At 41.3% G+C, this 27,734-nt stretch overlaps 1 protein-coding gene across 1 annotated transcript; it reads left to right on the forward strand.

The window, feature by feature from the left end:
- The first annotated feature begins 306 nt into the window (after window positions 1-306).
- On the forward strand, window positions 307-27,711 carry megf8 (multiple EGF-like-domains 8). Its single transcript, XM_030749683.1, has 44 exons — window positions 307-745; window positions 1,444-1,633; window positions 1,723-1,886; window positions 1,996-2,205; window positions 2,361-2,541; window positions 2,856-2,944; window positions 4,459-4,672; window positions 4,763-4,946; window positions 5,461-5,606; window positions 6,819-6,923; window positions 7,678-7,829; window positions 9,366-9,467; window positions 9,629-9,776; window positions 10,154-10,317; window positions 10,683-10,886; window positions 11,392-11,589; window positions 11,735-11,995; window positions 12,108-12,226; window positions 12,319-12,450; window positions 13,617-13,730; window positions 13,921-14,004; window positions 14,107-14,346; window positions 14,440-14,624; window positions 14,776-14,989; window positions 15,094-15,334; window positions 15,453-15,585; window positions 15,690-15,937; window positions 16,311-16,421; window positions 16,514-16,632; window positions 17,674-17,899; window positions 17,988-18,159; window positions 18,341-18,504; window positions 18,614-18,749; window positions 18,832-19,063; window positions 19,153-19,279; window positions 19,365-19,575; window positions 20,227-20,441; window positions 22,496-22,691; window positions 22,809-22,977; window positions 23,067-23,259; window positions 23,353-23,523; window positions 23,976-24,106; window positions 24,361-24,493; window positions 24,599-27,711. Exons 1-44 carry the CDS (start codon window positions 722-724, stop codon window positions 26,096-26,098), a joined length of 8,652 nt encoding a protein of 2,883 aa, XP_030605543.1. The 5' UTR covers window positions 307-721; the 3' UTR covers window positions 26,099-27,711.
- Window positions 27,712-27,734: the final 23 nt, after the last annotated feature.

The following is a 27,734-nucleotide window of genomic DNA, read 5'->3' on the forward strand; positions in this document are numbered from 1 at the left end:
CTGGCCAGCAGACAGAGAAGAGAGACCACAGAGAAGATTCATAAATGTAGTGAAGGAGGACATGCAGGGGGTTGGTGTGACAGAGGAGGATGATAGGGATAGGGGAAGATGGAATCAGATGATCCACTGTGGCGGACCCTAAAGGGAGCTGCGCATTAATTACTTAAATAATAAGTGAAATATGGTTTAAACACCCTGCCATTTATGGCTAATGCAATATCCAGGTGTAAGCGTTACTTATCTCCGCTGGGTGGCGGTAGCGGGACAGGCTAATCACGGCGCTGTCTTTTGTGTTTGCAGCCACTGTTGGCTGCTGCTCGCCGGCCAAAAAGCACCAAAACACGGGCTTCTGACCACAACATGGACCTCAGGAGTCGCGTCGACGCTTTAAAAACGTGTCGCTGATAGCCGCAGTTTCCTGTGGTGTACTATCGTAGTTTTATAAGCATAATTTTGTTATTACATAATGCAGAATTACTCTCAAGGATGATTGATTATGGTAGGGTCTGCAGCCACCTACGATTGCGCATCTGGATTTGGTCGAGCCGCTACCACTAGCTAGCGGACAGGCTAGCAGAGAAGGATGTTGTAGTGCTGTCCTCTGCAGTGCACAAAATTGAGTGTCGACTGGATAATTTAGCTAGCTGTCAGTTTGCAGCCCTCACCAGTTAGCTCGTGTAGTAGCTGACGCTTAAAAGGGCCACCGAAGATGTAAACCACCATGCGAACAAAGAGACGGGAAATGGTGAGTATTATCCTGAATCCGTACCAGCTGGCAACCCAGGCTGTTGACTATATTCCGTTAGCTACATTAGCTTAGCTACCTTTTCGTTAGCTGTGTTGTGATAGCTTGCAGAGACTCTTGCTGCTGATTCTCTTTGGTTTACCTTTTGGCTAGTTAGCTGTTAGAAACGCTGTTAATAAAAGCCAAAGTGTAAAAAAAAAAAAAAGGCCAAAGTGTAGTATGTGGTTGTTTAAACACAACACTACATTGGTCGAGTATCGTCGTTTAGCGTTATGTTTGTGTTGTGTGATTGCTGGACTCGTAATGGGTTACCTTCCAGTGCACGTAGAGCAACATCAGCAGAACAGTTTTTTGCAGTGGCTACCCCTCAGTCTCGCAGTAAGCATTGCAATGCGTGATATGTTGTGCAACATGAATGGCAGTGCAGTTTACGGATGACTCATAGAGATTTAAATCGGAGCCTTTCAGTGACATAAGGCTGCACAACGAGAATTATGAGAACAGGGGACCATTAGATATCCATTAGGGACGTTCCCTTGTATCCTCCTGGCAAAGTTTAGTTATTGTATGTGGTAGATCAGGTGGTCCATAAATGAAACTTTGAGAGGTTGGTCTTCATCTGTACTGCAAACGTTTAAGCTTTTTTTTTTGAGGAGCCAGCAGCAAATGATTCCCACTTTTTCCTTCCCGTCCTTCAGGCAGTGCCTTTGATGGTCTCCCCCCTCCCTGTCTCCTTCATCCTGGTGGTTCTGCTGTTGGCCAGGCCGCCTGTGTGCCAGGCGGGGGACTGCAAGGGCCACAGGCAGGTTTTGAGGGGACCACCTGGCTATGTCACAGATGGAGCAGGAAACTACTCTGTCAATGGAAACTGCGAGTGGCTAATCAAAGGTATAATATGTGCAGAGAAAATATTTTTTGGTTATTTTGTTTGTTATCTGCGATTGGTCATTTATTGAATTTTTTTTTATATCTTCCAGCTCCCAGCAGCAGTCACCGCATTGTCTTGAATTTCACCTTCATGGACACAGAGTGTACTTATGACTACCTGTTTGTGTATGATGGGGACTCCTACCAGAGCCCCCTCCTAGCCAGTCTGAGTGGCAACACATTGCCGCAACCCATTGAAGCAAAGTCTGGCAAGGTAACCAGTGAAGATAACACAGATGAAACTCCAACTGAACTCATGAAATTCCATTAGCAATTTAATTTTAACTTAATTTGTGTTGACTGTTAAACTATCTTTGTTCCAGATGCTGCTTCATCTCTTCAGTGATGCTAATTACAACCTACTGGGTTTCAATGCAACTTACACCTTCTCTTTGTGCCCTGGAGCATGTGGCGGTCATGGCCGTTGTGATTCCTCTACATCAAAGTGCCATTGTCATCAGGGTTGGGGTGACCCCTCCTGTACAACCCCACTCTGCACCCAGGCTTGTTCTGTGAATGGCCAGTGTGACAAGGTAAGATTAGGAATGGGGGAGATTAAATGAACACCCACACACACAAAATGTAGCCATATAGTAACTCATTTTTCAACCTGATTAGGTTATTCAGTTGTGTGGCATGATGAAATCTTTTATATTTGCTTTCATTTACTTATTTATTTATTTTTCAGAAAGGAGAGCGCTGTCTGTGTAAGCCAGACTTCCTAGGTCAGAGCTGTCAGCTTGGTCTCTATAACGATAGTGGGGCAGGAAAGTGGTGGCTTGTGAGTGAAGGAAACCCCTACACACCTCCCAGGACAGGTTCCGCAGGCGTGTACCTCTCCACCACAAGAGCCATGTATCTGTTTGGCGGTGAGAGTGAAATACTGTTAAATTTTAATAATACAGCTTCAATGTTGAGAAAACAACTCAATTTTTAACACACAAGTGTGATTCTGTGACAAGACTTTGATTCTTTGGTAGATTTAATAAATTGTAGCTTACAACACAGATTATTACTTAACATAAGTTCTGCTTAAAGTGTTATATATCAACCAATAGTCATATTGATGTATTTATTAAAGCTGAATCACTGCATTTGAGTCATAGTCTTCTATAGTGTCTTGTAGTGTTATCTGATAATTAGTGCCAGTGTTTGAATATTATTTTGCTTATCTTCCTTGCAGGATTTGATCTCAACAGAGCTCTTGGTGACTTGATCAAATACAATTTCACATCCAGCCAATGGGAAAGCAGGTCTTATGGTCATTCACCTGTAAGTGAGCATATAGTCAAACATGCGCTGCTTTTCCTTCCTCCTGCTATTGCATTTCCTTTGTCATGTTCATGCGAACAAGTGGCCCAGTTACTGTCAGCACTAGATAGTAAGCTGATCTTCAGAATGCCATGTAAGTAAGAAATCTAGTTTCCTTAAGCAGGAATCAGAATCAGAATCTTTATTGTCATTGTACACAGAAGTTGCACAACGAAATTTAAAATGCATTCCTTTTAGGAGAATGGATTCAAAGAAATCCTCTCCAAGATTTCCACTCAATGGCCTGCCAGGCTCCAGGTCATCCTGTGGCAACCTAAGCATCAGGATTTTTTTTTAAAAGATGCACTTTTTAGGAATGCATTGTAAGAATAACAATTATTAAACTCTTGTTTTTGTCCTATTTTTATACATATATATATATATAAAAAAAAAATCTCACAATAATTTGTCAAACTAAAAAGAAGGAAAAAAGGCAAAGCTTTACACTGCTTTTCCTTTACTTGTTCGGCTGATATCTGCTTACTCATGTTCCTTAATTACAGTAGCCTAAATGCAAAATCTTAAAATGTAGATAAATCTTTACCTAAAGCTGAAATATATTAGTCACATAAATATAGTTTCTACAGCTGTGTAACATAATTTGTAAAACTCAGGTACAAATGTGTACTGTTCTCCTGCCCTCTTACTGTAGAGAGGATATCTTACCAAAGCATTTTAAGCAACAATACTATTCAGCGTTCATGGGAAGTTTTAGACTATTCTTTGAAGCTCAAGTTGTGTGTAGTTGCTGACAGAATGTTTTTTGATTTTTTTATTAGGTTTCATTTTTACACATTTTTTCTGTTTATAAAATAAGTTCTACTCTCACCATAGCATATACGTTTAACCAGTTTTCAAGGACACAGACGAGTAATTCTTGTTCTAGATTGCATATATAGTAAGTGCACCTAGTGCAATATAATGACTCCGTGGATGCATCCATGCAGTCACAAAGAACTGTCACCATCTGGTGATGAAATTTGTCACTCATATTGAAGTGGATCCTAGCATACCTGTAGATGTCAGAACTGTAACATGCCTTTCTTGCATTTTCCTATTTCTTTTTTGTTGTTGTTTAATGCTGGTTGACCAGCAGCCTTACTGTGCATTACTGTTACCTTGTGGTAGTAGTAGTAGAGCATTACATTCTACTGGTTGCTGTTAAAAACAAGAGAAAATAGATTAAAGCAAGAATATTTGCTTAATTGTTTTTATAAATAATCAAATAACTGTTGAGAAAATTTGAAGAAATTACCACAACTATTACCAAGTGTGCTTTTATAGTTTTTATAGAAATCAAGTTATTGCAGTGTGTAGAAATCTGTTGTCTCATTTCCTGATTTTTACCGTATTTGTTTGCTGATGGAGTCTGTAATTATGGTCAATGGGGGATTTAAGCACTCTCTCATTTATTGTTTAACATCTCCATGTTATTTCTTTCCTTCTTGCACTCTTTGGCTCTCCTGTGCTGTCAGGTGGCTCGTCATTCCCACACAGCAGTAGAGTATATGGGTAAAATGGTTATCTTTGGTGGAGAGCTAGCCAACGGCTCCCTGGCCAATGATGTGTGGATGTACCGGCCTCACAATGATGACTGGCAACAGCTTGGTCTTTCCACTTCACATGGTGCTCCTAAATTGGCTAATCATGCTGCAGCTGTAGTAGACAGTTATCTCTATGTATTTGGAGGTGGGTTTGATGGTATGCTGTCACTTTGCTTATTTAGATTGACATATTTAAGCAACTGAGAAATGAACAAAACCTAAACTTGTTTCTCAGGTCGCACCGAGGAGGATATGTTTTCCTCAACTCTGTATCGGTTTGGCCTGCATGGATCTGGACGGTGGGAGACAGTTCAGCCCACAGGTGGGAAGCCACCAGCCACTGCTGGCCACTCCATGGTCTTCCACAGCCCATCAAGGACACTACTTGTCTATGGGGGCCACAGGCCTACCACTGCCAGGTACGCATCTTTTCATACAGGCATTATACAATAATGTGCAATACAAGCTGGCTGAGAGTGAGAAATTTAGTATAGAAATCTTTTTGTGCATATTTCTGTTAGTGGTTGTGAAGTATTGTGGGTAAGATTGGAGTGTTCCTCTGCTTGTTTTGGAACTCTGGGATGTTTTGTTCCTTTACCTGTAAAACAGTGAATTATATCACATTTGATCAAATCATATGAAATTAGGACTGCACTGATCCAACATTTTCGACTCATGATACAATGGCAGTACTTTTGCTTTGGGTATCTACTGATGTTGAGTATTGATTCAATATCAGCATTATAGGAATCTATATTTAGAGGGAGAGGAAGAGACTGGGAATGATTCTGTTATGTGCAAGACAACATGAGCCTTGACTTAAACATTGCTTAACTTTATTATACTATTAGCTTTATCTATGTCATGTCAGGTCTCCTGCCAGCTAGTGGTCCCCTGCTGACATTTGGTGTAATCAACACATATTTTTCTTAGATTTAGTGTCAGGGTCAACAACACGGATGTGTTTCATGTGGACCGGCGATTTTGGACATCTTTCCGTTCACGTTTCCCAACAACTGGCCCGAGAGAGCGAGCTTTCCACTCAGCCACAGTCATTGGAAACTACATGGTTGTGTACGGTGAGTACTAAGAATCTTTTTTTCGGCATCATTTTTGAAACCTTTTTATTTACATTATGTGCACTGACATAAACATAAAAAGGGACAACTGAAAAAAAGAGGAAAAATCGCCCAGAACAGTTGTGCATATTTGCATATTTCAGATTTTATTAAAATATTATGTGCATGAGTGAGTATGTGTATGAATGCATTGTGTTGTTATGTGGACGTCAATAAATAGCGTCAATAACAATAATATCATCAGTACCACCACCATTAATACTACAATATCTACAACTACTGATGATAATAATAGCAATTTTGAAAAAAAAAAAAGAAAGAAAGAGGAAAAAATAAAGAGATTAATAAAAATATGAATAATTAGTTGGGGGTGGGCTAGAGTGGGAACAGGGAAAGCTATAACCCTGGACACTATGGATGGCAGAGGGTGATCCTCATTAGGAGTACCGTGCTGTTTTGGTGAGGGGGAGGTGTTGTTATTGGCCAGGTCAGCAGTGTTTTGTTCTTTATTCTGTATATTATTATTTTTCTTTTATGATGTTGTATATGGTGTACAAGTTATTCTTATCTAGACTGTTTAGAGTTGCAGTGACCTGGCCTGCCTAACGACACCTGCTCCTGAGACCCCCGACAGTGACCCAGATCTAACCCTCCCAGCAACTAAGAAATCAGAGAGAGAAAAAATATTTTTTGTCTGGGTTCTAGCCAGAAAAAAATCACACCCCTAGCTATCAGTGCTAATAACCGTGCCCTCTTGCTAATTGTGATGGTGAACCGGTAAAATTCTTAGCCCGGTGTGGCACTGGGTGATCAAATGCTGGCTAGAACCCTGTGTACATATTATGTGTCCAGACATACACACACCTATAAATTAATTAAAAATAAATTTATCCATCCGTCTTCTTCAGCTCATTCAAGAGGGGGAGATCTGTAATTAAAATGTCAGAGTTGATTTTGTTCTATAGCCATCCATGAGTTATTAAAAATTTCCCTTTGTATCCATTTGATTAAATATTGTACTTGATTAGCTATGAAATTGTTATAAAAATTTGGTGCTTCTAGTCCACTATGCAATTTCCTTTTATTGCAGTGTTATCTCAATTTTGGTTACATGTTTTCCAATAGAATTTTGTAGTTAAAGAATGGTGGGATTTAAACCAGTTGAGGAATTTAAACCACCTGTTAATATTTATCTCTTTGTTTGTCTGACAGGAGGAAATGTGCACATTCATTATCAAGAGGAAAAATGCTATGATGAGGAGATCTTTTTCTACCATCTGGGCTGTCACCAGTGGGTCTCTGCAAGGGAGCGACTCAGTGAGTACCTGAAATCTGGTTAAATTTGGTTTAAAAGTGAAAGCTTAGTAGACTTCTGGATCACACCTAGCTGTTGTTTAATTCTTGTTTTTAACACTATATTTTATTTGGTTGTGATCAGAGAGTCAAACAAAGTCCATTTTATGTATACAGACTAAATAGCATTTTTTTTAAATATAAAAAAAACATGTTTATGCCATCAATTATGCTCTACATGTCTTTTTGTGTGTCACATGATGAGAATATTTGTACAAGCCTTAAGGACAGTCAGAAGGGTTTGGGTTTAGATCTGTTTGACATCTGTGGAGTTTGTAGAGGTGCATGAGTGCATTTTCCAGACATAAAAAGGCATCTAGTTACTGTTTCAATGTCAGCGATGCTCAGATGTCTGGCAAAGTCATTTTCAATATCTTTTTTTTTTTTTTCCCAGAGTATTTTCCTAATATTTTCAAACTGTTGCAGCAACTCCCTCTGTATAATTTGTGAATCTCTGAGCTTCTCTACTGATATGTCATTAAAACAGCAGTAAAAACCAATACAACCGTACACTCATGTCGCTGCGGTGGCAGCAGCACAGCACGGCAGGTTACAAAAATCGTGAGGTGCACGACCTGCAGACATGGCAGCTAGCGAGTTACGGTGCTGCTCGTGAGGCACCCCACGGCGGGTATAAAATGGCCCTCAGTGGTTATGTGTGCATGTGCAGCGTCTACTCAGCTTTCTTTACTTTTTCTTTTTTTTTTTTCTTTCTAAGGTGGTGATACTGTGAGGGGGCGTTACTCACATGTTGCTGCAGTAATGGAGGGACGAGTGTTGCTGGTTGCTGGAGGCTACAGCGGTGTTGCGCGTGGAGACCTTGTGGCTTACAAAGTACCACTTTTTGTCAGTAGTGACCAAGGTGACAGGGTGAGTGAAAGTGTTCTAAAGCAGAGGTCCCCAACCCCCGGGCCGTGGACCGGTACCGGGCTGTGGGACATTTGGTACCGGGCCGCACATAAAGAATAAATAACTTAAATTATTTCCGTTTTACTTATTATCTGCGCCTAAACTATATTTTATTTTGAAAAATGGGGGATTCGCTCCGTTACTTCCCTCCATGACTTCCTCTTGACGTGTCAAGACGTTTCTGCTCACATGATACGTCACCGCTAAAATTAAACCCAGAAGCTTCAGGCCTGTCTAACGAAATCGGTTGGTTGACCTACATAACGCTTCTTTATATTTTTGAGTGCTCAACAAGAGTAGAAAAGCGCTATGTAAGAACTAGTCCATTTACCATTTTTATTTATCAACACCGGGGATAGCAGTGAGGTAGACCCAGCCATCAAACTAACTGTCCAGCGCTTGACACCGCGGCTCTGCAGCCACGCTCCATGTGAAATCGGCCGAACCCAGTCAAACCAGAAGCCAGCAAAAATGAGTATCAGAGAAACAAGCTCAGGGGGCTTACACTGATTCAGTGTTATGGTGAGTTGTATTTTTCATGCGCTTTATACAGTAAAAATCACCTAAGTCGAAGTCGCACAAATCGGGTTTTCGCTCTAGTTGGATGGCATCTGCAGGTCCTGATTTTTCCTAACATTAATTCCAATAAAATCATCACATAAATCCGTCGGATATTCACCTACCTCGGATGAAAAATCTGGTCCCATTGTAATAAATTTCCAGTTAAATGTGATCGCATAAACTGGATGAGTTTAGCGCTAAAACCCTCCTCAGCTCCTGTCCGCCCACTTCCATGCATCGGCTCGTTCATGCACAACTACACACACACTAACAACGCCTGGAAATTGTTTTAGTGTTTATATCAGTTCATTTCACCGGGGACAATCGTGGCAAGTGTAAGCTACAAACTTGCACTTACGAGTAAAATTTCAGATTATAAAATTTGCAGAAGCAAATTCATAGATGAAGCAGAAGCCATTGCAGCGAAATTCGATAATAGACCCCAAACTGGGCCATTTGAATCCGACTGAGGTGATTTCCACTGTATTTGTTTTTGCAGTGTATCTTATTTTGAAGGCATGTTTTACCATGGCTCTAACAGCTGACCAGGGAGCGCTGTGGGCAGAGAGCCTGTTATTCATGTTGAGGCGGGATGTTACGAGAACGCTGCTGATAGAGTTGCATACGAATACAAAGTGGATTCCCGTTTTTTATTATTATACGTAGAAAATATCACACTTGGTTATGGTCGTATCATTTATTTTGACGTATTTATTCGCCACACCTTAAAAGCCGGTCCGTGGAAATATTTTCTAACACTAAACCGGTCCGCGGCTCAAAAAAGGTTGGGGACCACTGTTCTAAAGTAACAGTATTTGGAAGACTGGCAAATGTGCCAGGCTAATGGAAGTATGGTTGAAAAAGGCTTTGGCTAAGGGCTTCTAGTGGTAATGAAATTGTTGTGTATACATGTGTGTGTGTTTGTTCCATTGCCAGGACGCTGTTTGCGCTGAGGCAGTAGATGAAAGTATGTGCCTTAAGAACCCAGAGTGCAGCTGGTGTGAAGGCCGCTGTCGAGAGTACCAACCCACTAACCCGGTAACACCTCTGCTTATTTCTTTACTCTGGCTGACTGATTTTATATAAATGTAAAAATTTTTAACAATATATATATATATTTTTTAATCCATTATGTTAATAAATCCAAAGTGTTTGTATAGCATAAAATTAAAGTGCATATCTCTGTTTTCTGGTGACAGTGTGGGAGTACTGGTTGCTTGGGCCTGGCTCGCTTCCTGTCTGATTGCCAGTCCTGTCTGGTGTTCAGTGGAACTCCAGCTTCTCTGGCCCGCGCCCCTGGTGAATTTGGCTGGTGTGTTCAGAATGAGTCCTGCCTACCAGTGTCAGGTGAGACCCAGGGAGGGAGGAAGGAGGGCAGAAGAGAAGGGTCAAGACTGGAAAAGAAATGATGTTGGGAGTTGACTTGGGAGGGACTTAACCGACTCATGTTGGATGTGTTTCAGAGATGAAGTACAGTGACTTGACTACACCTAGCTGAGATTGGACAGGTTACTCAAACCACAGTTTGACTCACCCGTCCAATGGCATACTTCTCTTGGTGCAGTGAGGCCATTTTACTCCTTCAGAACACACTTCAAACAAGAGTCACCAATTACATTCATTTCAGTACAGTAGTGCACAGTAGGATGCTGCTGTAATATCAAATTTGAAGAGGTCAGATGTGTTTTTTTTTGTGTGCTGACCTCTCCCTCTCGGTCTCACAGAGCGAAGTGCGTGCCGTGTGGACCAGATCTCAGGGGCGTACGGCTGGTGGGGGGAGCGTACCCTTTTCCTAACCTCCCTCCACTCCTGTCGCACCGAGAACTATGTCCCGGGACTGCACCTGCTCACCTTCCAGCACCCCCGCAACGACTCCCAGCCTGACAAGGTACGGAGTCCAAATCTATTGATTTTATTAGTTGTGGTTGTAACTACTTCCCTCTCTGCTTATACTTACTCGTCCTTCCTTCCTCCAATATTGCTTTTACTCCACTGCAGTTCTCCAGCTTGGATATAATGATTCTCTTTTGTTCATTTCTTCTTTGTGCTCTTTGGTTTTTAGTCCCTTGACTTCAATGCTCATTTCTATTTCTTTTTCTTTTTCTCTGTTTGTTTTGCATAGAAAAAAATACTCTTGTTCAAGTAGTTTGTGAAACTTTGTGGAGCAGTTGGTAGAGAATAGTGCCTCTGTTGATGTGTTTCCACTTCCATCCATCTTCCACTACCCTCCATCCTCTTCACCCCCTACATCAGGTGTCCATTCTCCGTAGCACCACCATCATCCTTAGCCCCACCACAGAAATGGACGTCGCCCTACAGTTCAGGGGCTTCATCCACCCATTGTGGGGGGGACCTCCGCCTGCACCCCCTCCTATAGAGACTGTCTCCATGTGGGCTCGCATTCAGAGGCTTCACTTTGAGGCTCGAATGGCCACAGGACCCAACTCCAGCCAGATGGTGAGGATAAATGCATGTCAGCTATAGAATTTTTTTTATTTCATTAAATTAAAATTGCTATCTTGTCTAATTTTTTCTTCATCTTCATAGGATTAGTTCTAGTTGATTAGATTATATAATTAAATAAACAATTTATTATAGTTTCATATGGACTAACATTGTAACTGTTGGAAGGCTTAAAGATTGGCAATGAAACCCAGTATGTTGTGCCCCAGGGCTAAGTATTAAGATTGAACATTAATCCGTCTGCTCCCAGCACTGGAATTTAAGGGCCTTTTAATATGCTAATTTACAGGCACATCATTTTATTTTGGTGTGCTTTACTAGAACAGGTTTAAATTGGTTAATACTCAGACATACATTTTTGGAATGACAGTTTAATCCAGAATGGGTTGTTCAGCAGCAGGTACTTTAAATTTTATGCTTGGATTTTTTTTTTTATAATTATGTCCATATTTTCTTTATGTTCAATTTTCTACACATTGTGACCCCATTGGCTGATCAGGAGGTGGTGGGTCGCTGGGCAGCTCAGCAGGAAAAGGAGCTGAAGCTGCTGGCTCGACCGGATGGGAGCCGACTTTTCTCTAACCTGACCAGGGGCAACCATTACCTTGTTCAGGCTGAGGGCTACCTTAACAACTCGGGCTCAGGACAGACCAGTGAGATGGCCTTGATCTGGAATAGGACATTGCCTGGAGGGAGTGTGAGTACTAACCCAGTTCAGCTTCAACAGCAGAACCGCCTGCATGTAGTGATTAAAAAAAATAACTTACACACATTTCTTTTGTGATTTTTCTTAGATTATGAAACAAAAGCATACTGTTTACTTGGTACCATTTTCCTTCTAGGAGATCTCCTTCCTGTTCTTGGAGCCATACCGCTCAGGTTCCTGCTCAGGGTACATGTCCTGTCTGGCATGTCTATCTGACCAGTCTTGTGGCTGGTGCCCATCTTTGTCCCGCTGTCTGCTGCGTGACAGCCCAGACCTTGAACCTTGCCCTGAGGGGGAGAATAGTGAAGGGAAGGTAGAAGGTCAGCGCCATCTGCTGTTGGCACCCCAGCATTGCACCTTGTGTGAAGAGTATAGAGACTGCTCTGCATGTACTCAGGTATAGATACACCTGAAAAAAATGCATTGACTGTCAGTGTGCTGCAGTAATTTTATAGCTAAACTTGGGACAACTGTATTCTTGACTTATGCGCGCTTACTTTGACTTGCAGGACCCTTATTGTGAGTGGCAGATAAACTCCAGCAAGAAAGGCGACTATCAGTGCAGTCGACGGGGAAGAGTAGATGGATCCATACGTGACCCAAAGGGCTGTCCTAAAGTCTGCAACCAGTGAGCTGAAAGTTTATATTTTTAATGTTATTTCAGATCATGCAAAATTCTGTAGCTCATCTTCTCTGTTCTCCTTTCATTTTCTTTTACAGGAGAAAGACGTGTGGTGAGTGCCTCTCTAACTCGAGCCAGTGTGCATGGTGTGAGTCAGCTCAGGCCTGCTTCTATTTTGCTGCCTACCTCACAAAGTACCCCTATGGAGAGTGCAGGGACTGGTACGACAGGTAAAAAAAAACGAGGACATTTTTAAAGACATTATCAGGTTGCTTTTTTGGTTTAGAGTTGTACTGCAGTAGCACATACAGTCCAGACTTGAAGTATTGTATTTTTACCTTTCTTTTTTTTAATGTAGACCTCATTCTTCAGTGTGAACTACATTCAGGTGCCATGTCTCAGCTTTATTTTGAGTGGGTTTACATCAATATTAAAAGAAGTGTCTGTAGCCTTTTTTTAATAACCCAATGAAAGAGTTCAAAAGTAATTAGATGAGTCATAAATGCCTAGAGTCAAAAAAATCTTAAATATTTTATGGAAAGTCCTTCGGAGTCTGATCCATAGACATTAGCACACTTTAAAACATCTTCCCTGGTTATGCTCTCTCATGTCTTCACTGCAGCCACTTTGTTTATTGGAGGGCCTTCAGCAAGTGTGCAGTTAGATTTAGATTATATGATTGACTTAACATTTAAAAAATATTCCACTTCTTCACCCTGAAAAGCTGTACTGTAACCTGTGGAATTATCAAATATTGTTTTGATTTCTGATGCATTTGCTGCCTCTACATTTTTTTTTTTCTGAATGAAGAAAACAAATTACTTTCTTATGATCATCATCAGGACTCCAGCTGGTCAGGACTCCTGTTTGTGCCTGCCTTATTTACAAAGTTACTGCAACTGTAACTAACTGAAAATCTGTTGATATTATTCTTTTTCAGCCTAATTGCCTTTTTCATGCAAATTTGACTAACAACTCCAATTAAAATTGCAATTTGCAACTCGCAAACAACTTTTTTTAAGTTTACAAAATTTGAAATGAGAAGCTGCCTAAGAGATTACAGTAGTCCATTGTCCAATTACTTTAGGACCCTTTCACTTTGGCCAGTGTATGTTGTCACTCAGAGGTTTCATTCATGTCAACTTAAAGCTGAGATTTTGGACTTGGTACCAAAAGTAGTGGCCATGATTAAAAATTGAAGCTTACACACTAAAGAGCAAAACTCTTTGACTTATCAGATGCTTTCACTCTGGGCTGTATAGTCACTAACTTTCTTGATAGCTTTTTTTATACTAGTATACTCAGATTTAGAAAACATTTAGATTTTCCCAGACAGCTGAATTAACTTTTTAATTTCAATCAGTAATAAAATGATATTTATTCTTTTGCTTGTCAGCGTTCACTCAGTTCCCCAGTGTAAGCAGTGCTCAGCTTTAAACACATGTACAGAGTGCCTGAGGACTTTCCAGTGTGGCTGGTGTGGTGACTACAATAATCCCACAATTGGAAAGTAAGTATGACAAACAAATAACAATACAAACAGAGTATATACATAAATTGCATATAAGGCAAATGCACCCTTGATTTAATTCAAAGTAATACAACCTTTATATTGCAAAAGTGCTGATATGTTAGCAGTCATTGTTTTTGTTTGTTTTTTAATTTTTGTATATATTTCATGTTTTCCACCCTTTTTTCAGATGCTTGAGAGGAGACTGGGCAGGAATGGATGATCCATCTGTGTATAACTGTAGTGTAGCTGTGGCTGAAGCACGAGCTGCAAAGTAAGATCTTTCATAACATTTGTTCTACATATAGGCTGAAAAAAAATGATAGGCATGTAGTACACCTGTCCAACTTTACATGTCTTTTTCTTGCTCCTCAAGTCCTGAGCCCCAGACTTCAGCCCCACCTCGACCCCTAGAAATGGAGATGGAGTTGGAGCACTTGAATGACGAAGAACAAGATGCAATCTGGGCCTATCCTACTTGTCCCGATGTAGAGGAATGCAGGTTGGGCCTCCACAACTGTCATCTCTTTGCCACCTGCATCAACACTCCCACTTCATACGAGTGCCATTGTGAGAGAGGATACACAGGGGATGGCACACTGCACTGCAACCAAACGTAAGTCCATCAAATGTAATGATTCATTCTTTAAATTATCTAGATTGCTCTTAGTAAATTTTTTAATGGACTCAATTTTCCTCCCTATTACAGCTGTTACAATGAGTGTCGTGAGGGTCAATGTAGCGGCAGCCCACGGTTTGAGTGTGAATGTTCTCTAGGCTGGACATCTGACCCCGCTACTCTGGTTCTAAGTGGCGTTGAATGTGATGTTGACTGTGGCTGCAACTTTCACTCCACCTGTATTACTGCTCCAGGGATCTGTGATGAATGCCAAGGTGAGACCTTGATATATGGATTATAATAATTTTTAGTTTTACACTCACAGTCACTATTCATAAAATTGAAAGTGCAGTAGTCATTTTGGTGTTTGATATATAAAGGGTGTCAGGTTATTTATTGGTTAACGGTCCCTTGGATCACTTTCAGACTGGACTACAGGACCACACTGTGAGCACTGCCGTCCAGGTAGCTTTGGCTCAGCCCTGGCTGGTGGCGGCGGTTGCGTTCCTTGTGAGTGTAACGGACACGGTGACCCTCTGCAAGGATACTGTCACAACCAAACAGGCCAGTGTTACTGCACCCACAACACTCAGGGACCACATTGCGAGTCCTGCCTACCTGGTTACTATGGAGATCCCAGGTAAGCATCTTCACTGTTTTGCTCAGGAGTAATAATTTGCTTTGATTGTTAGTATATTGTGATTCTGTGATCGTGACTTGTCTGTACCATCCTGTACCATCTAGGAATAATGGCACATGCTATCGTCAGTGCCAGGGCCGTTCTGTCCTACTCTCTTCCACTTCCTCCACCACCATTCCTCTGTCCTCTTCTTTGGGATGGCGAAGTGGCACAGAGGGGAAAGGTGGACTTTCTCATTGCCTGTGGGTCCTCTCTGTGACTGAGAACCTGGCACCTTGTCTGCCTAAACAGTTCTGTCCCCCAGTTGCCCTCACTCTACACCCAGACTCCCATACACACTGTAAAGTGAGTTCAAATATGCACCAATGAACATGTTGGCTGCTCTGTAGCATCAAAACTATCACTATTCCTTAAACTGTTCCTAAACTATTCATTATTATATTCGAACTGCTTTATTTTTCAGAGCTCGTATGTCTATGTGTTTGACGGCCTTCCTCGTTTTCTGGGCAATGGAGTTGTACATTCTGATCACAACTTAATTGGAGCATTTTGTGGCACCACAAGGACTCAGCCTATCACAGTGGAAGCCACCTCAGGTTCGCTTTAACTCATTTGCTAATAAATATACTATTTAACCTATCAAACCAATCTGCATATATGCAATAACTGAGCATAGTATAATCATCTCTTCTACCTCCAGGTGTGATCTCAGTCTATTTTGAAGCCAACGTCTCTTCAGACAAACCTCAAGGCTTTAATGCATCTTTCTGGGTACGACGGTGCCAGCAGAGCTCTGATGAGGATGAAGATGGATCTGTATGTCCAGGTGGAGCCCAGTGCCAAGGTGGGCTCTGCCAGTGCCCTCAGGGATATGGGGGACCGCATTGTGACCGGCTGGTGTGTCCTCAAGATTGTGGAATAGTAGAAGGAAGAGGAACTTGTAATATAGTAAGGATTGTGCAAATTTACTTTAAAAAAGTTTGCATTTGCTTATATTTCCAAGTTGCTCTTTTGACAAAAGGAACATTTATTTGAAGTACCGTAACCAGGACTTAGAAGTGTTTGCATAAAATGTGGAAATTGTGGACATTTTTATTTAGTACCAGAGTAACAAGGCTAACAATCATGTAATATATTTTTTTAGTTGTGTATTGTGTACGTTTTTTTTTTTTATTTAATTAAATTTTTTTATCCAGGATTTATTTATTTTTTTTTAGTAAAGTCTGTTTAAAAACAGATTTACCAAAAATTATTAAACAAAATCCCAAACAACAACAAAATAAAATTATATTTCTTACCATTTTAACTTTGTTTGTCTTAGTCTCTGGGAGTGTGTGTGTGCTCAGAGAGCTGGGCTGGATCAGACTGCACTATTCCTCGAGACTTCAACAGCTTGGTGTGGGAAACCCTACTAGACACACAGATGACTGTGGTAAGCACTGAAGGAAAATGAACCAGGAAAGTGAACTCAAGTGTTCGTAGATTACACAGCCCAACACACACTAACATTTTTCCCCTTTACAGAACCAGGCCCACAGGTTCCTCCACCGGATGGGACACTCTATGGTGTCTGGACCACATGGCAACCTCTGGATGTATGGAGGGCTTTCTCTGACAGAAGGAATTCTGGGAAATGTCTATAGGTAGGAGAGTGCAACAACAGAATGTATATGCTTAGACAAAGGGCTTATAAGAGTCAAGTTCCTAGTAGTTCTCATTTTTCATGTTTGTGGCTCAGAAGGTAGAACAGGTCTTCTACCAATTGAGAGGTCAGTGGTTTGATCCCCGGCTCCTCTAGTCAAATGTCAAAGTATCCTAGGGCAAGATTTTGAACCCCGAGTTTCCCATGCATCCATCCAAGTGCGAGTGTGTGAATGTTAGGGCTAATCCGCACAGAAAAAAAATGCTTGTGTGAATCTGTAAATAAGGCTTGTAGCAAGAAAGCATTCAAACGTAGTGGAAATAGCCACCAGTCCATCCATTTGTGAAAACCTTCCATCCTGTTAGTGTGAAACAATTGGTTCAGATTTGTGACAAACCCTTTTTTGGACCCAAAGTTAAATTTTGATTTCGACTTTGACATGAGTGCAAATTAGGCACAAACTTCCTAATAGATTTACAAATTATTAGATTTTAAAGGTCAATGTCATGAAACAAGCGAGGACATTTTATATTTAACAGGTAAACCATTTGTAACATGATATTATTATACAAAGATAGTTATGTTGGCATTAAAAGAAGGGGGTATTGTGAACCTATTTCACATTTGGTTTCAAACTGAATTGGTAACAGGAATTTTGAAATCCTCAAACTGTGGTTGTAGATTTTCTGTAGTGCCGGTTTGACGGTGTGTATTAAGCATTTGTGTTTTACAATTTCTTACTTTCTTTGCAGCAAGAACTTGAATATTTTTAATTATCTACAGCCATGCCTACAACTTTTTTGTCTATCAGAATCACCCTTATTGGCCTAAAACCTAATAAAGTAGGCATACTGCAGCATGAGAACAACAAAACTTAAAGTAAAATCAAATCAGTGTTCTTTATATAACCTTCTTATTGCGCACATCTTGGCAGAGGCATCCAATCGCAAGTTGGTAACTCTAATTAGGTAATTTCACACTTACGTAGTGCATTGTTGTTTTTGTATGTGTGTGATAACACATTTCTCACTGGTTGGTTTAGATATTCTGTGTTGGAGCGTCGTTGGACCCAAATGCTGACAAGCTCTGTGGAAGAAGGATTGACTCCAAGCCCTCGCTACCATCACGCCTCTGCACTGCTGAGTCATGAGTCTGGTTCTGGAACCAGTCACAACTTTATGTTGGTTGTAGGCGGGGTTACTCAAGATGGTGTTGCCATGGATACCTGGAGTCTCAATCTCAGCAGTTTAGTCTGGAGAGAGCACAAGGTTTGTATTTGACTTGATGTGTAAATACTAAATATCTGAAAAATCATTTTTGTTTTAACTAATCACATTTTTTTTCTGCTGCTGACAGAGCACAGTGCTTCCCCCAGTGGCTGGTCACACTTTAACTGTACGTCGAGACTCCTCTGTGCTGTTGATTGGCGGTTACTCTCCAGAAAATGGTTTCAACCACCATTTACTGGAGTTCAGTCCTCAGTCTGGAAACTGGACCATTGCCCCCCATACTGGCACACCTCCAACAGGTTTTTTTGAAACATTTTGCTATGTTGAGCCATAGTTTTAAATGGTCAATAACTCACTGATGGACCACTTACTGCTATTACAATACAGTGTCATGTTTTGAAAAAGACAAAAACAGATCTAAAAATTCTTTTTTTTTTTTTTGTATATGAACCTGTTTTGCTTTATTTGTTCTTGAATCAGGTTTATATGGCCACACGGCAGTCTACCATGAACAGACTGACGCCATCTATGTCTTTGGAGGCTACCGCTTTCACGTGGAAAGTGTGGAGCCATCTGGTGAGCTCTACAGTCTGTATTACCCCAACCTCACCTGGTCTTTGCTGGCCACCTCTCAGGGTATTAAGGTAAGAAGCTGCTCTCTTACATTTGGAAAAGGCAGCCAGTCATCATCCATCAGTCCACTGCAGAAAGATAACTTCTTTATTCTTGCTGCGTCTTCTTTTTCCTGTGTAGCCCCTGTCCCGTTTCTTCCACGCTGCTGCATTGATCAAAGACACTATGGTGATTGTAGGTGGCAGGACAGAAGCAGAAGACTACAGTAACTCTGTCTCTCTGTACCAGATCAACTGTAACACCTGGATACAACCAAGTAACTATAGATTTCTAGCTGCAGATTAATTTGTAAATCATAACACACAATAGGCTAACCACTCTTCATGTCTTTCCTTTAGTTTCAGCTGTTGGAGATCCAGTAAATGGTTCGGTGTCTCTTGCCATGACAAGCTGGGGCAGTCGTCTCTTCCTGTCAGGAGGCTTCAATGGTGTCACTCTTGGCAGGCTCCTAACCCTGTCTGTGCCCTCTGACCCCTGCGCCCTTCTTCCCACACCAGAGGCCTGCAACACCACCACAGGCAGCTGTATCTGGTGTAGGGGAACCTGTGCTTCTTCTGACACTGCTGAGAGGTAAAAAATTGTTTTGGCAGCAACTCTGAGGTTAAAGTTATGTATAGATATTAAATGAAATGCATATTATATTCTTTGTTCACCATCAGAATGGGTTGCTTCACTGGTCAGTCTCCCTGTTCTCCAACCCCTCGTGAACCAGACCAGTGTCGCAGACTAAAGACATGCAGTGAATGCCTTGCACGACACCCTAAAACATTTTCCAGTCCATCACAGGTAACAGACAATGCTCCTTATCAAACACAGCTATTCACTCAAAGAGAGACAGTTACTAAAATGTGATCTTAAATAAATTTCCCAGCCTGTTTTACAGTGTAAGTGGTGCACAAATTGTCCAGAGGGAGCTTGTATCAGCAGCTCTCTCAGCTGTACAGCTGTACACGACTGTCGAATCAACCAGAGAGAGATTTTCCTGTCCAGCAACTGTACTGAGACTAGCTGTGAGGCTTCTGACTGCTCCAAGTGTACAGCTTCTGGAAAATGCATGTGGACACGCCAGTTCAAACGCACAGGTACCCAGGCTTAGATTAAGTGTTCAGTATGTTGCTGAAAATTTATTTCCATCTGTGAACAAGAGCACCACCTAGCGGGAAAAAATACACCCATTACACTTTATTAACCCTGTTTGTTGACACATGAAAAACAAAGATTTAATAATTATGTGACCATGAGTTTTGACCTTAACCTCCAGGAGTTGTCTGCATAATGTCTTGATATGAAGAATAATCATGCAAGGTTTCATCAAAATCCTTCAAACCATTACCTAGATATGAAGTGGACATGGAAAAAAATGTAAAAACAAAACAAAACAAAACATAGATTTAATCAAATTACCTTGATCTTTGACCTTGACCCCAGTGACCCCATACACAATCCCTACCTTGCGTTGGTCATTAAGCTATCTACCCATAAAGTTTGGTAAGTGTAGGCTGAACACTTGTGGATGCTGCCTGGATGCCCATTCACCATGGTGAACACATAATACATCCCATGTCTTGAATGGCGTGTAAAAATAATTAATTAATTAAAAGCACAAGCAGTTGTGATTTTGTTACAGTGACTGCTTTGCATAGCTTCATATGGATGTTTCTCATGCTTTTAGGATGTTTTTATTCTGTAGAAATGTTCCACTGAGAAATGTTTACAGTTTTTGTTTCCTGCAGGCGAGACAAGGCGCATCTTGAGTGTGAATCCCACTTATGACTGGACATGTTTCAGCTACGCTCTGCTCAACGTCTCACCCATGCAGGTGGAGTCATCCCCTCCTCTGCCATGCCCTCCTCCTTGCCACAGTCTCCATAACTGCAGCCTTTGTCTGAGCTCCAGAGGCTCTGACGGGGGCTGGCAGCACTGTGTGTGGAGCATGGCCCTGCAGCAGGTAAGATCTGAATTAAGGGTATGCCACATCATATCGTCCGTGATAACAGCGGTATGAATTCTTACATGATATAAACGTCATATCGGAATATCACTGCTATAGCAATGCAGTTTAGTACCTATAAAGGGAACTACTTCAACAACCTACAGCAAAGCACAGTAGTTTGAAAAATGTGCAAGAAAATGTTGCCAGCTGAAGGTGGAAACAATAAATGTGTTTCACCACTCGAAGCAAAAAACACAATGACAAGTACAGGCTGCAAAGGAGGCGATACTAGCAGCTGGTGATGTGTGACCAAAATGTAGACCGATGACTCCACCGAGCATCTCTGGAGCACTCACTAGTTTCACTGGCTAGTTGCACTCTACATGGAAGAGCAAACAGTGGATGGAAATTACTCATGTCGTTACCTATTATTTGTTCAAAGAAAGATATATATTAGCAAGGCCACCTGATTTTTCTTAAATTATGTTAAATTCTTTGTATTTTGGTACCAAAATAGAGCAATTCAAGACAAATGTGATGCTTTTTGATTTTTTTTTAATTTGTCATCATAATTGGTCAGAATTCATACAAGTCTCTGATTTTCTGTGAGAAATTTGGGAAGAGATTATGGCAGAATTCAATATAATCAAAGGTGCCTAAATAAATCATTGTCATAAGCTGCACTGTGTTTCATAAAGTTTCCAGTCATAACAGGCAAAAAAAAAATGGCTTCAAAGCATAATATTTGGCATTCTTGCAAAATATAAACAAATGTTGTCAGACAAGTCTAAAAATGAACTGTTGATGACGTAGTTTGACCAATGCTGAAATCTAAACGTGTGACCTCAAAGATCGTCATGCAGTTTTTCAGAACAGAGCATGGAAGGCCAGCTTCTCAGTGTTGTGCACGGGTGTAAATCACAATGGATTTTGATAAAATATACAGTACCAGCCAAAAGTTTTTGAGTGGTACTGTAGCTCAAAATGATTTAGTCTTACCATTTAAAAAAAAAAAAAAAAAAAATGTTTTTTTTGGTGTACTATTATTGTGAAACTTTGACAGAATAATTCTGTCTGACTTCCTAGTAATTTCATTTCATTTCATAAAATGTAATGGTCACAAAATTTCAAAATATTCCTTTGTGGGCAACACGTGCATTTTGAGGTAAAGTGTCAGCCTCTGCCAGAGTCCATTAAAATCCACACACTGTGACTTTTCTAAGAAAGAACATCTATCCTTGTTTTTTTTTTTTTGTATTAATAAGTAGAAGCAAATGGATGGAAAACCATTATTAATGAAAATGGATTGACTGCAAGGTCTAATGTTTAGGCCTATATCAGCTGATCACTGACATGACACTGGTGTTGGATGATTGCGCTTTGTATGGGTAGGTGGCCTTGCTAGTTTTATTATGTGACAGTTTACACATTCTTCTAATAAGTAAAAGGTCACTGGTTCAGTCCTGGAAGAAAACACAAATCTCTTTAGCATTGCTTTAGGAAGGGCATGTGGTATAAAAAATTTTTTTATATATCTGCCAGATCAAACATGCGGAGCTAGCCACTGTCTGTGTTATTTTGCTAAGTGTTAACACTTGTACTTAATATTTTCAGGGAAAACACTACCTGAGCTACTTTCATTCTTACATTTGACTTGCTGTGTCACTGGATATAGTGCTGTGTCACTACTATTACTCTATAATGCTGCTGCTCTCAGCTGCTCTTGTTTCACTAGATTCACACTTCAAATTTGTTAGTGTGGCATCAATGATGAAAGCTCACTGGGAAAGAAGGAAAGGAAGGAAAATGCCTTTCATTTACTTACACTTATAAATGCTGTTGCCTGCAAGCTGCAAGCATCAATAAATTATTTTTCCTGTGTCATCAGAATTATTGTTGTTGCAAGTTTTCTCAAAATATCCTGATATAATATTGAACCTGTGTCACCCACCCCTAATTTGATTGTTTGACTTTAACTGAATATACTGTTTTTTTTTATTTTATTTATTTATTTTTTTTATTATTATTATTATTATTTTATTGAGCAAACCTCTCTCCCCTTGCTGTAGTGCATGAGCCCATCTTTTGTGCCCCTCCGGTGTGAGGCGGGCCAGTGTGGTCGATTGCTCTCAGGGGGGGACTCCTGCTCTCCCCAGTGCTCCCAGCTCACCCAGTGCTCCCAGTGCATTGCCAGGCCTCAGTGTGGTTGGTGTGCCCTTCGTGGGGGCAATGGGGCTGGACGCTGCCTACAAGGAGGACTCGATGGTGAGAACAATCTGAAGTTAATGGTTTTTAAGAAGCTGAGCATCTAAGAGTGTTACCCCTTTATTTTGTGCTTTCTGATCCCTGATTCACTTACCTTTGTCCATTTTTCTTTCACAGGTGTGAGTGAGGGTGTTTGCCCCCTGAGAAATAGCAGTTGGTCTTTCCTCCATTGTCCAGAGGAGGATGAATGCGCTAATGGTCATCACAACTGCAACAGCACTCAGGACTGCCACGACCTTCCACAGGGATACCACTGCACCTGCAAACAGGGTTACATACTCAGCAGGTAATACATGAGGAGAGTTTATTGTATTGTTCTTTATATTAACGGGACGGGTCCACCTAAATCTCCTCTTCTTGTTTTCTTCTGTACAGTATTTCTGGTCAGTGTGAGCCAGTGTGTGCACAAGGCTGTGTGAATGGGACATGCGTGTCCCCTGGAGTTTGCCAGTGTCACTTTGGCTTTGTAGGGGATAACTGCTCCTCTCAGTGCAGCTGCAACAAACACAGCAACTGTGCTGGTGTTAACAAACCAGATGTTTGTCTGCAGTGTCACAATAACACCATGGTAAGTGCTTCTAAGAGTATACAACCACACACTTTAAACTTTTTTTTTTCATATTCAGTAATGCGTATTATTTTCTCTTTGCCCCAAATGTAGGGTAAGCATTGTGAGAAGTGTAAGCCTCTGTTTGTGGGCTCTGCCAAAGGGGGTGGCACTTGTCATCCATGTCGGGAATTTTGCAAGGGAAATAGTGCTGTGTGCCTGTCACGGGATGAACTCAAGAAGGCCCTGGAAAATCCACAGCTGTTCCCTCTGGACCCTAACAGCGTAAGTAACTGAAATCCTAGAGGGTTTGTGCATGTGCATAGTGGGGGAGACATATTTGATCCTCTGCTAAATTTGCAAGTTTGCTCACATAGAAAGAAATGAACAGTCTCTAGTTTTATGGTAATTTAATTTTAATGGCAAGATATAAAAATCCAGAAAAAAGCACATCACATAAAAGTTATCAATTAGTTTGTATGTCATTGAGTAAAATAAGTATTTGATCCCCTACAACTGAGTGTGAATTGTGGCTCCCACACATTGATTGTGTTCCCATGTGCCACACAGATTACAATCAATGAATTACAAATACTCCTGATCTCAACTTATTATGTGTATAAAGCACACTTGTCCACAGAATCAATTTCTTCCATTCCAGCCTCATCTTTAACACATTCACTGTTCTAGTGCCTTGTTTAGTTTTAACGGTCCATCACTCTTTATACTTTTATCAGATTCAGACCTGGGTGTCTGAGGGTCCCACAGAAGAGAATGCCGTGTGTGTGACTTGTCAGAACAACAGCGTAGGAGACCGATGTGAGAGCTGCCTTAGTGGCTACTTCCTGCTGCAGGGGAAGTGTGAGAAGTGAGTAATGTCTGCTGCTTAACTGTCACTGGAATTTTATTATTGTATAATGTTTTAAGGTGTTTTAAGGGGACGGAGGCGAATCCTTTTCTGTCCCAGTGTGGTTTGTATCATGCAATGCCTGGACTGTCGGTTATAATCAGCAGACTTACAATGCAATACACTCCACACAATACACTGTGTGTTGTACACACATGTATGGAGAAATACTTATAGATGCCAGATGCATGAATTTCAATTTCTCTTTATTGCAGGTGTCAATGTAATGGTCATGCAGACACATGTAATGAACACGATGGTACAGGCTGCCCCTGCCAAAACAACACAGAGACCTCCTCCTGCCTCAGCAGCCCTCAGAGTGACCGTAAAGACTGCTACAGGCAACAGGTATGCATGTGTTGGAGATCAGGGTTTTCAATTTGTACATTGTTGCCTTGTCAACATGCATAGAATGGGTTATGCTCAGATTCTGTTTTTCATTTTTTCATTTAGTGTGCAAAGTGCAAGGATTCTTTCAATGGCACACCAGTGAATGGGCGGCAATGCTACCGTCAGTTCAATGTGGACACAGAGTGCTGCTTTGACCCCACATCCCAGACCAACTGCTTCCATGATCCCACCATTCGCAATCTGCCCAAGGGGCGCACTGTGTTCTTTGCTGCCCAGCCCAAGTTCACCAATGTGGACATTAGGGTCACCATTGATGTCACATTTGGTGAAGTGGAGGTGTATGTGTCCAACTCTCATGACACTTTCATTGTGGATGTGGATCGGTACACGGGAATTCACACCATCAAGATTGAGGAGGAATCGGTAACTCCAGGGAAAACTGCTGGGACAGAAAAGGATTCGCCTCCGTCCCCTATAAAGGTGTTTGCCAACGCATCATCCAGCCTTGCAGGTCCTGTGCTCTCCCACAACCCACTGCAGCTGCAAGCAAAGCCTCCAGGGGCAGAAAGAGAAATTAGAGAGGAGCGTGCTGAGGGACTCATTACCTACATCACTGTATGGAAACCCCAGACAGTGCTGATTGTCCATGGTGTTCGAGATCGCGTGGTGATCACCTTCCCCCATGAGGTGCACTCCTTAAAGTCTAGTCGCTTCTACATCGCTCTGAGGGGTGTGGGAACTGAAGAGAGACAAGGAGAATCCCAGGGCCTGCTGTTTCTGCGTCAGGACCAAGCCCACATTGACCTTTTTGTCTTCTTCTCTGTGTTCTTTTCCTGCTTTTTCCTCTTCCTATCTGTCTGCGTCCTCTTGTGGAAGGTTAAGCAGTTCCTGGACTTCCGTCGGGAGCAGCGTCGCCACATTCAGGAGATGACCAAGATGGCATCAAGGCCGTTTGCCAAGCTCACCATATACCTTGAGCCAGAGGAGCCTCAGCTTATCTACTTGCCTTCATCTGGTGGAGGGGTAGGGGGCAGCACTGTGTCACTGGCTCATCCCCGCACAAGCAAGTTAGGTGGAGTGGTGGTCGGCCAGAGGGGCAGAGCAGGACCTGTCTCCTATAAACATGACCCAGCATCCGGACCCACAGCCCATCACCACCATCACCTCACCTTGGGTGGAGGGGGCAACAGCGGCCAACACCTGCCACTGCACTACTTGAATACCCATCACTATGCCAGTACCACAGCTGGCAACCCAGCCTCACATCATCACCACCCATCCACATACAGCGGTTATCAGCACTTTTGCCGTCCTGACCCTTTCCTGTCTCAGCTTATGGGCTTTTCCTATTCCTCCTTTAAGGTGGGGCCCATTACCCTGGAGCCCACGGATGACGGTATGGCTGGGGTGGCTACAGTCCTCTTCCAGCTCCCGGGCGGTGTCTTGGCTCCAAATCGTGCCTGTCTGGGCTCTGCACTGGTTACTTTGCGTCAGAACCTGCAGGAATACTGTGGTCATGGCAATGGAGGGGGGCATCCAGGAGCGGGTGCAGGCCGCAAGGGGCTGCTGGGGCATCAGCACCTGACCACTATGGCTATGTAGAGAAACAAGCAACATTTTTATGAAAGAGGGAAAAAGTCTTTAAAGTATTTGGTATATAATAAATTAATTTTTGAAAGAAAGACAGCCACGAGGCAAAGACAAAATCCAAAAGTAAGAATTATGTCATAGTCTGTTAACTTGAGCATTTTGAAGAGATGTACATACACTGTATAATGAATTTAAAGTGTCTTTTATTCTATTATGTGTTGCTATACTGTATTTCAGTGCTTCACATGTCCAAGCCAGCTGTCTCTAGAATGCACTACAACTGCTATACGTATCAGCAAAGTAACATCACATCATCATAAGAGACATGAGTGCACTCACCGACTGAAGATCGAAGCTGGACTCTTATTAAAATTATTCTCATTGACCAACAGAGGTGTAAAACCATGTGCTTGCTTTGGAACCAACATGTGCTTTATACCCAAAAAAGTGACAATCAGAATTGCCGTTGAGAACAAAAGACTTGATTTGGCTTCGCATGACGTGCAACATTTTGATTGTTAGCGCAGCAAAAAGGTCTGAGTTACTTGTGAGATGGTTTTTATATCATAGTCAATACAAATGACTTATTAAATGTAGGTCAGTATATGGCAGGCTTCTAAGCTACATGTTTATGTTAAACAGACTCTTCAGTATGTTTCTGCGTATGCATTCACCTGCTCTGTTACATTATACATCTTTCTGCTCGTTTGCCTTCACTTCTTGCCTTGTCTGTGAGTCAAAAGGCTTACACTGAATACTTGTGTTAATGGAAATCAGTGTGGTGCAGCTCCTGGAAGATCTGAAATTAACATTTCAATTTTTCTTTCATGAGTTGTTTTGATTAAGAACTTGTGAAGAAAAATGTTTTCAGTATAATTTTTGCATTCATGACACTACAGTAACTTAACTCATCCATTAAAATGAAGAAATTGTCCTTTTTCTAATTTTTTTTTTCATGTTAAATGTGTGTTGTGTTGGGCTAGTTTCATTGGACTGCTTTTTTTTTTTTCTTTTCTTTTTTTTTGCCTTCTTAGATTATTGTATGCGCCAATCATAAACTACAGTTTGAAAAAAAAAAATTAATACAGGATAAAATACCGTATGAAAAGTTGCATTTCATTGATAATGAAAAGTATTACATTAGAAGGTTCTCCTGGTGAGAGGCTTGGGAAGATTTTGCAGCATTATTTTTAACTGAATTACGTGTTCACTGGTTTGTGTTAACATATTTTTGTTTAAAGTTTTGCACTGCACAGAGCCATTGAGCTCCAAAAATTCATGTGAAACACAAGAGCGGGGTGTCATCCAGCCTCTGATGGCACACATTGTCATGGATGAACTCAGAATGGTGCTACTGGCTTCTCATTGAATAAAACGATTGCTTTTTTTGTGTGTGTGTAGTTCAGCAAAATAAAGCTCAAATGAATACTGTCACTATTTATAGCAGCCATGCCTCAAATGAGCATTAAAATTGGTTTTGTCTTGTATCTGTCATTTTTTTTTTTAAACATACTTTATTTTTGTACATAACTTTTGTTGCTTGTATTTTTGTTTTCAAAGAAGGGAACAGTGTTGTACAGAGGATTGTGTCTTGAGTCAGCTGAAATAAAGTTTGTGGAACATGATTGTGTGTTTGTTGTGCATGAGA

The sequence above is a fragment of the Archocentrus centrarchus genome, chromosome 16, assembly GCF_007364275.1.
Source record: "Archocentrus centrarchus isolate MPI-CPG fArcCen1 chromosome 16, fArcCen1, whole genome shotgun sequence".
Lineage (NCBI taxonomy): Eukaryota > Metazoa > Chordata > Actinopteri > Cichliformes > Cichlidae > Archocentrus > Archocentrus centrarchus.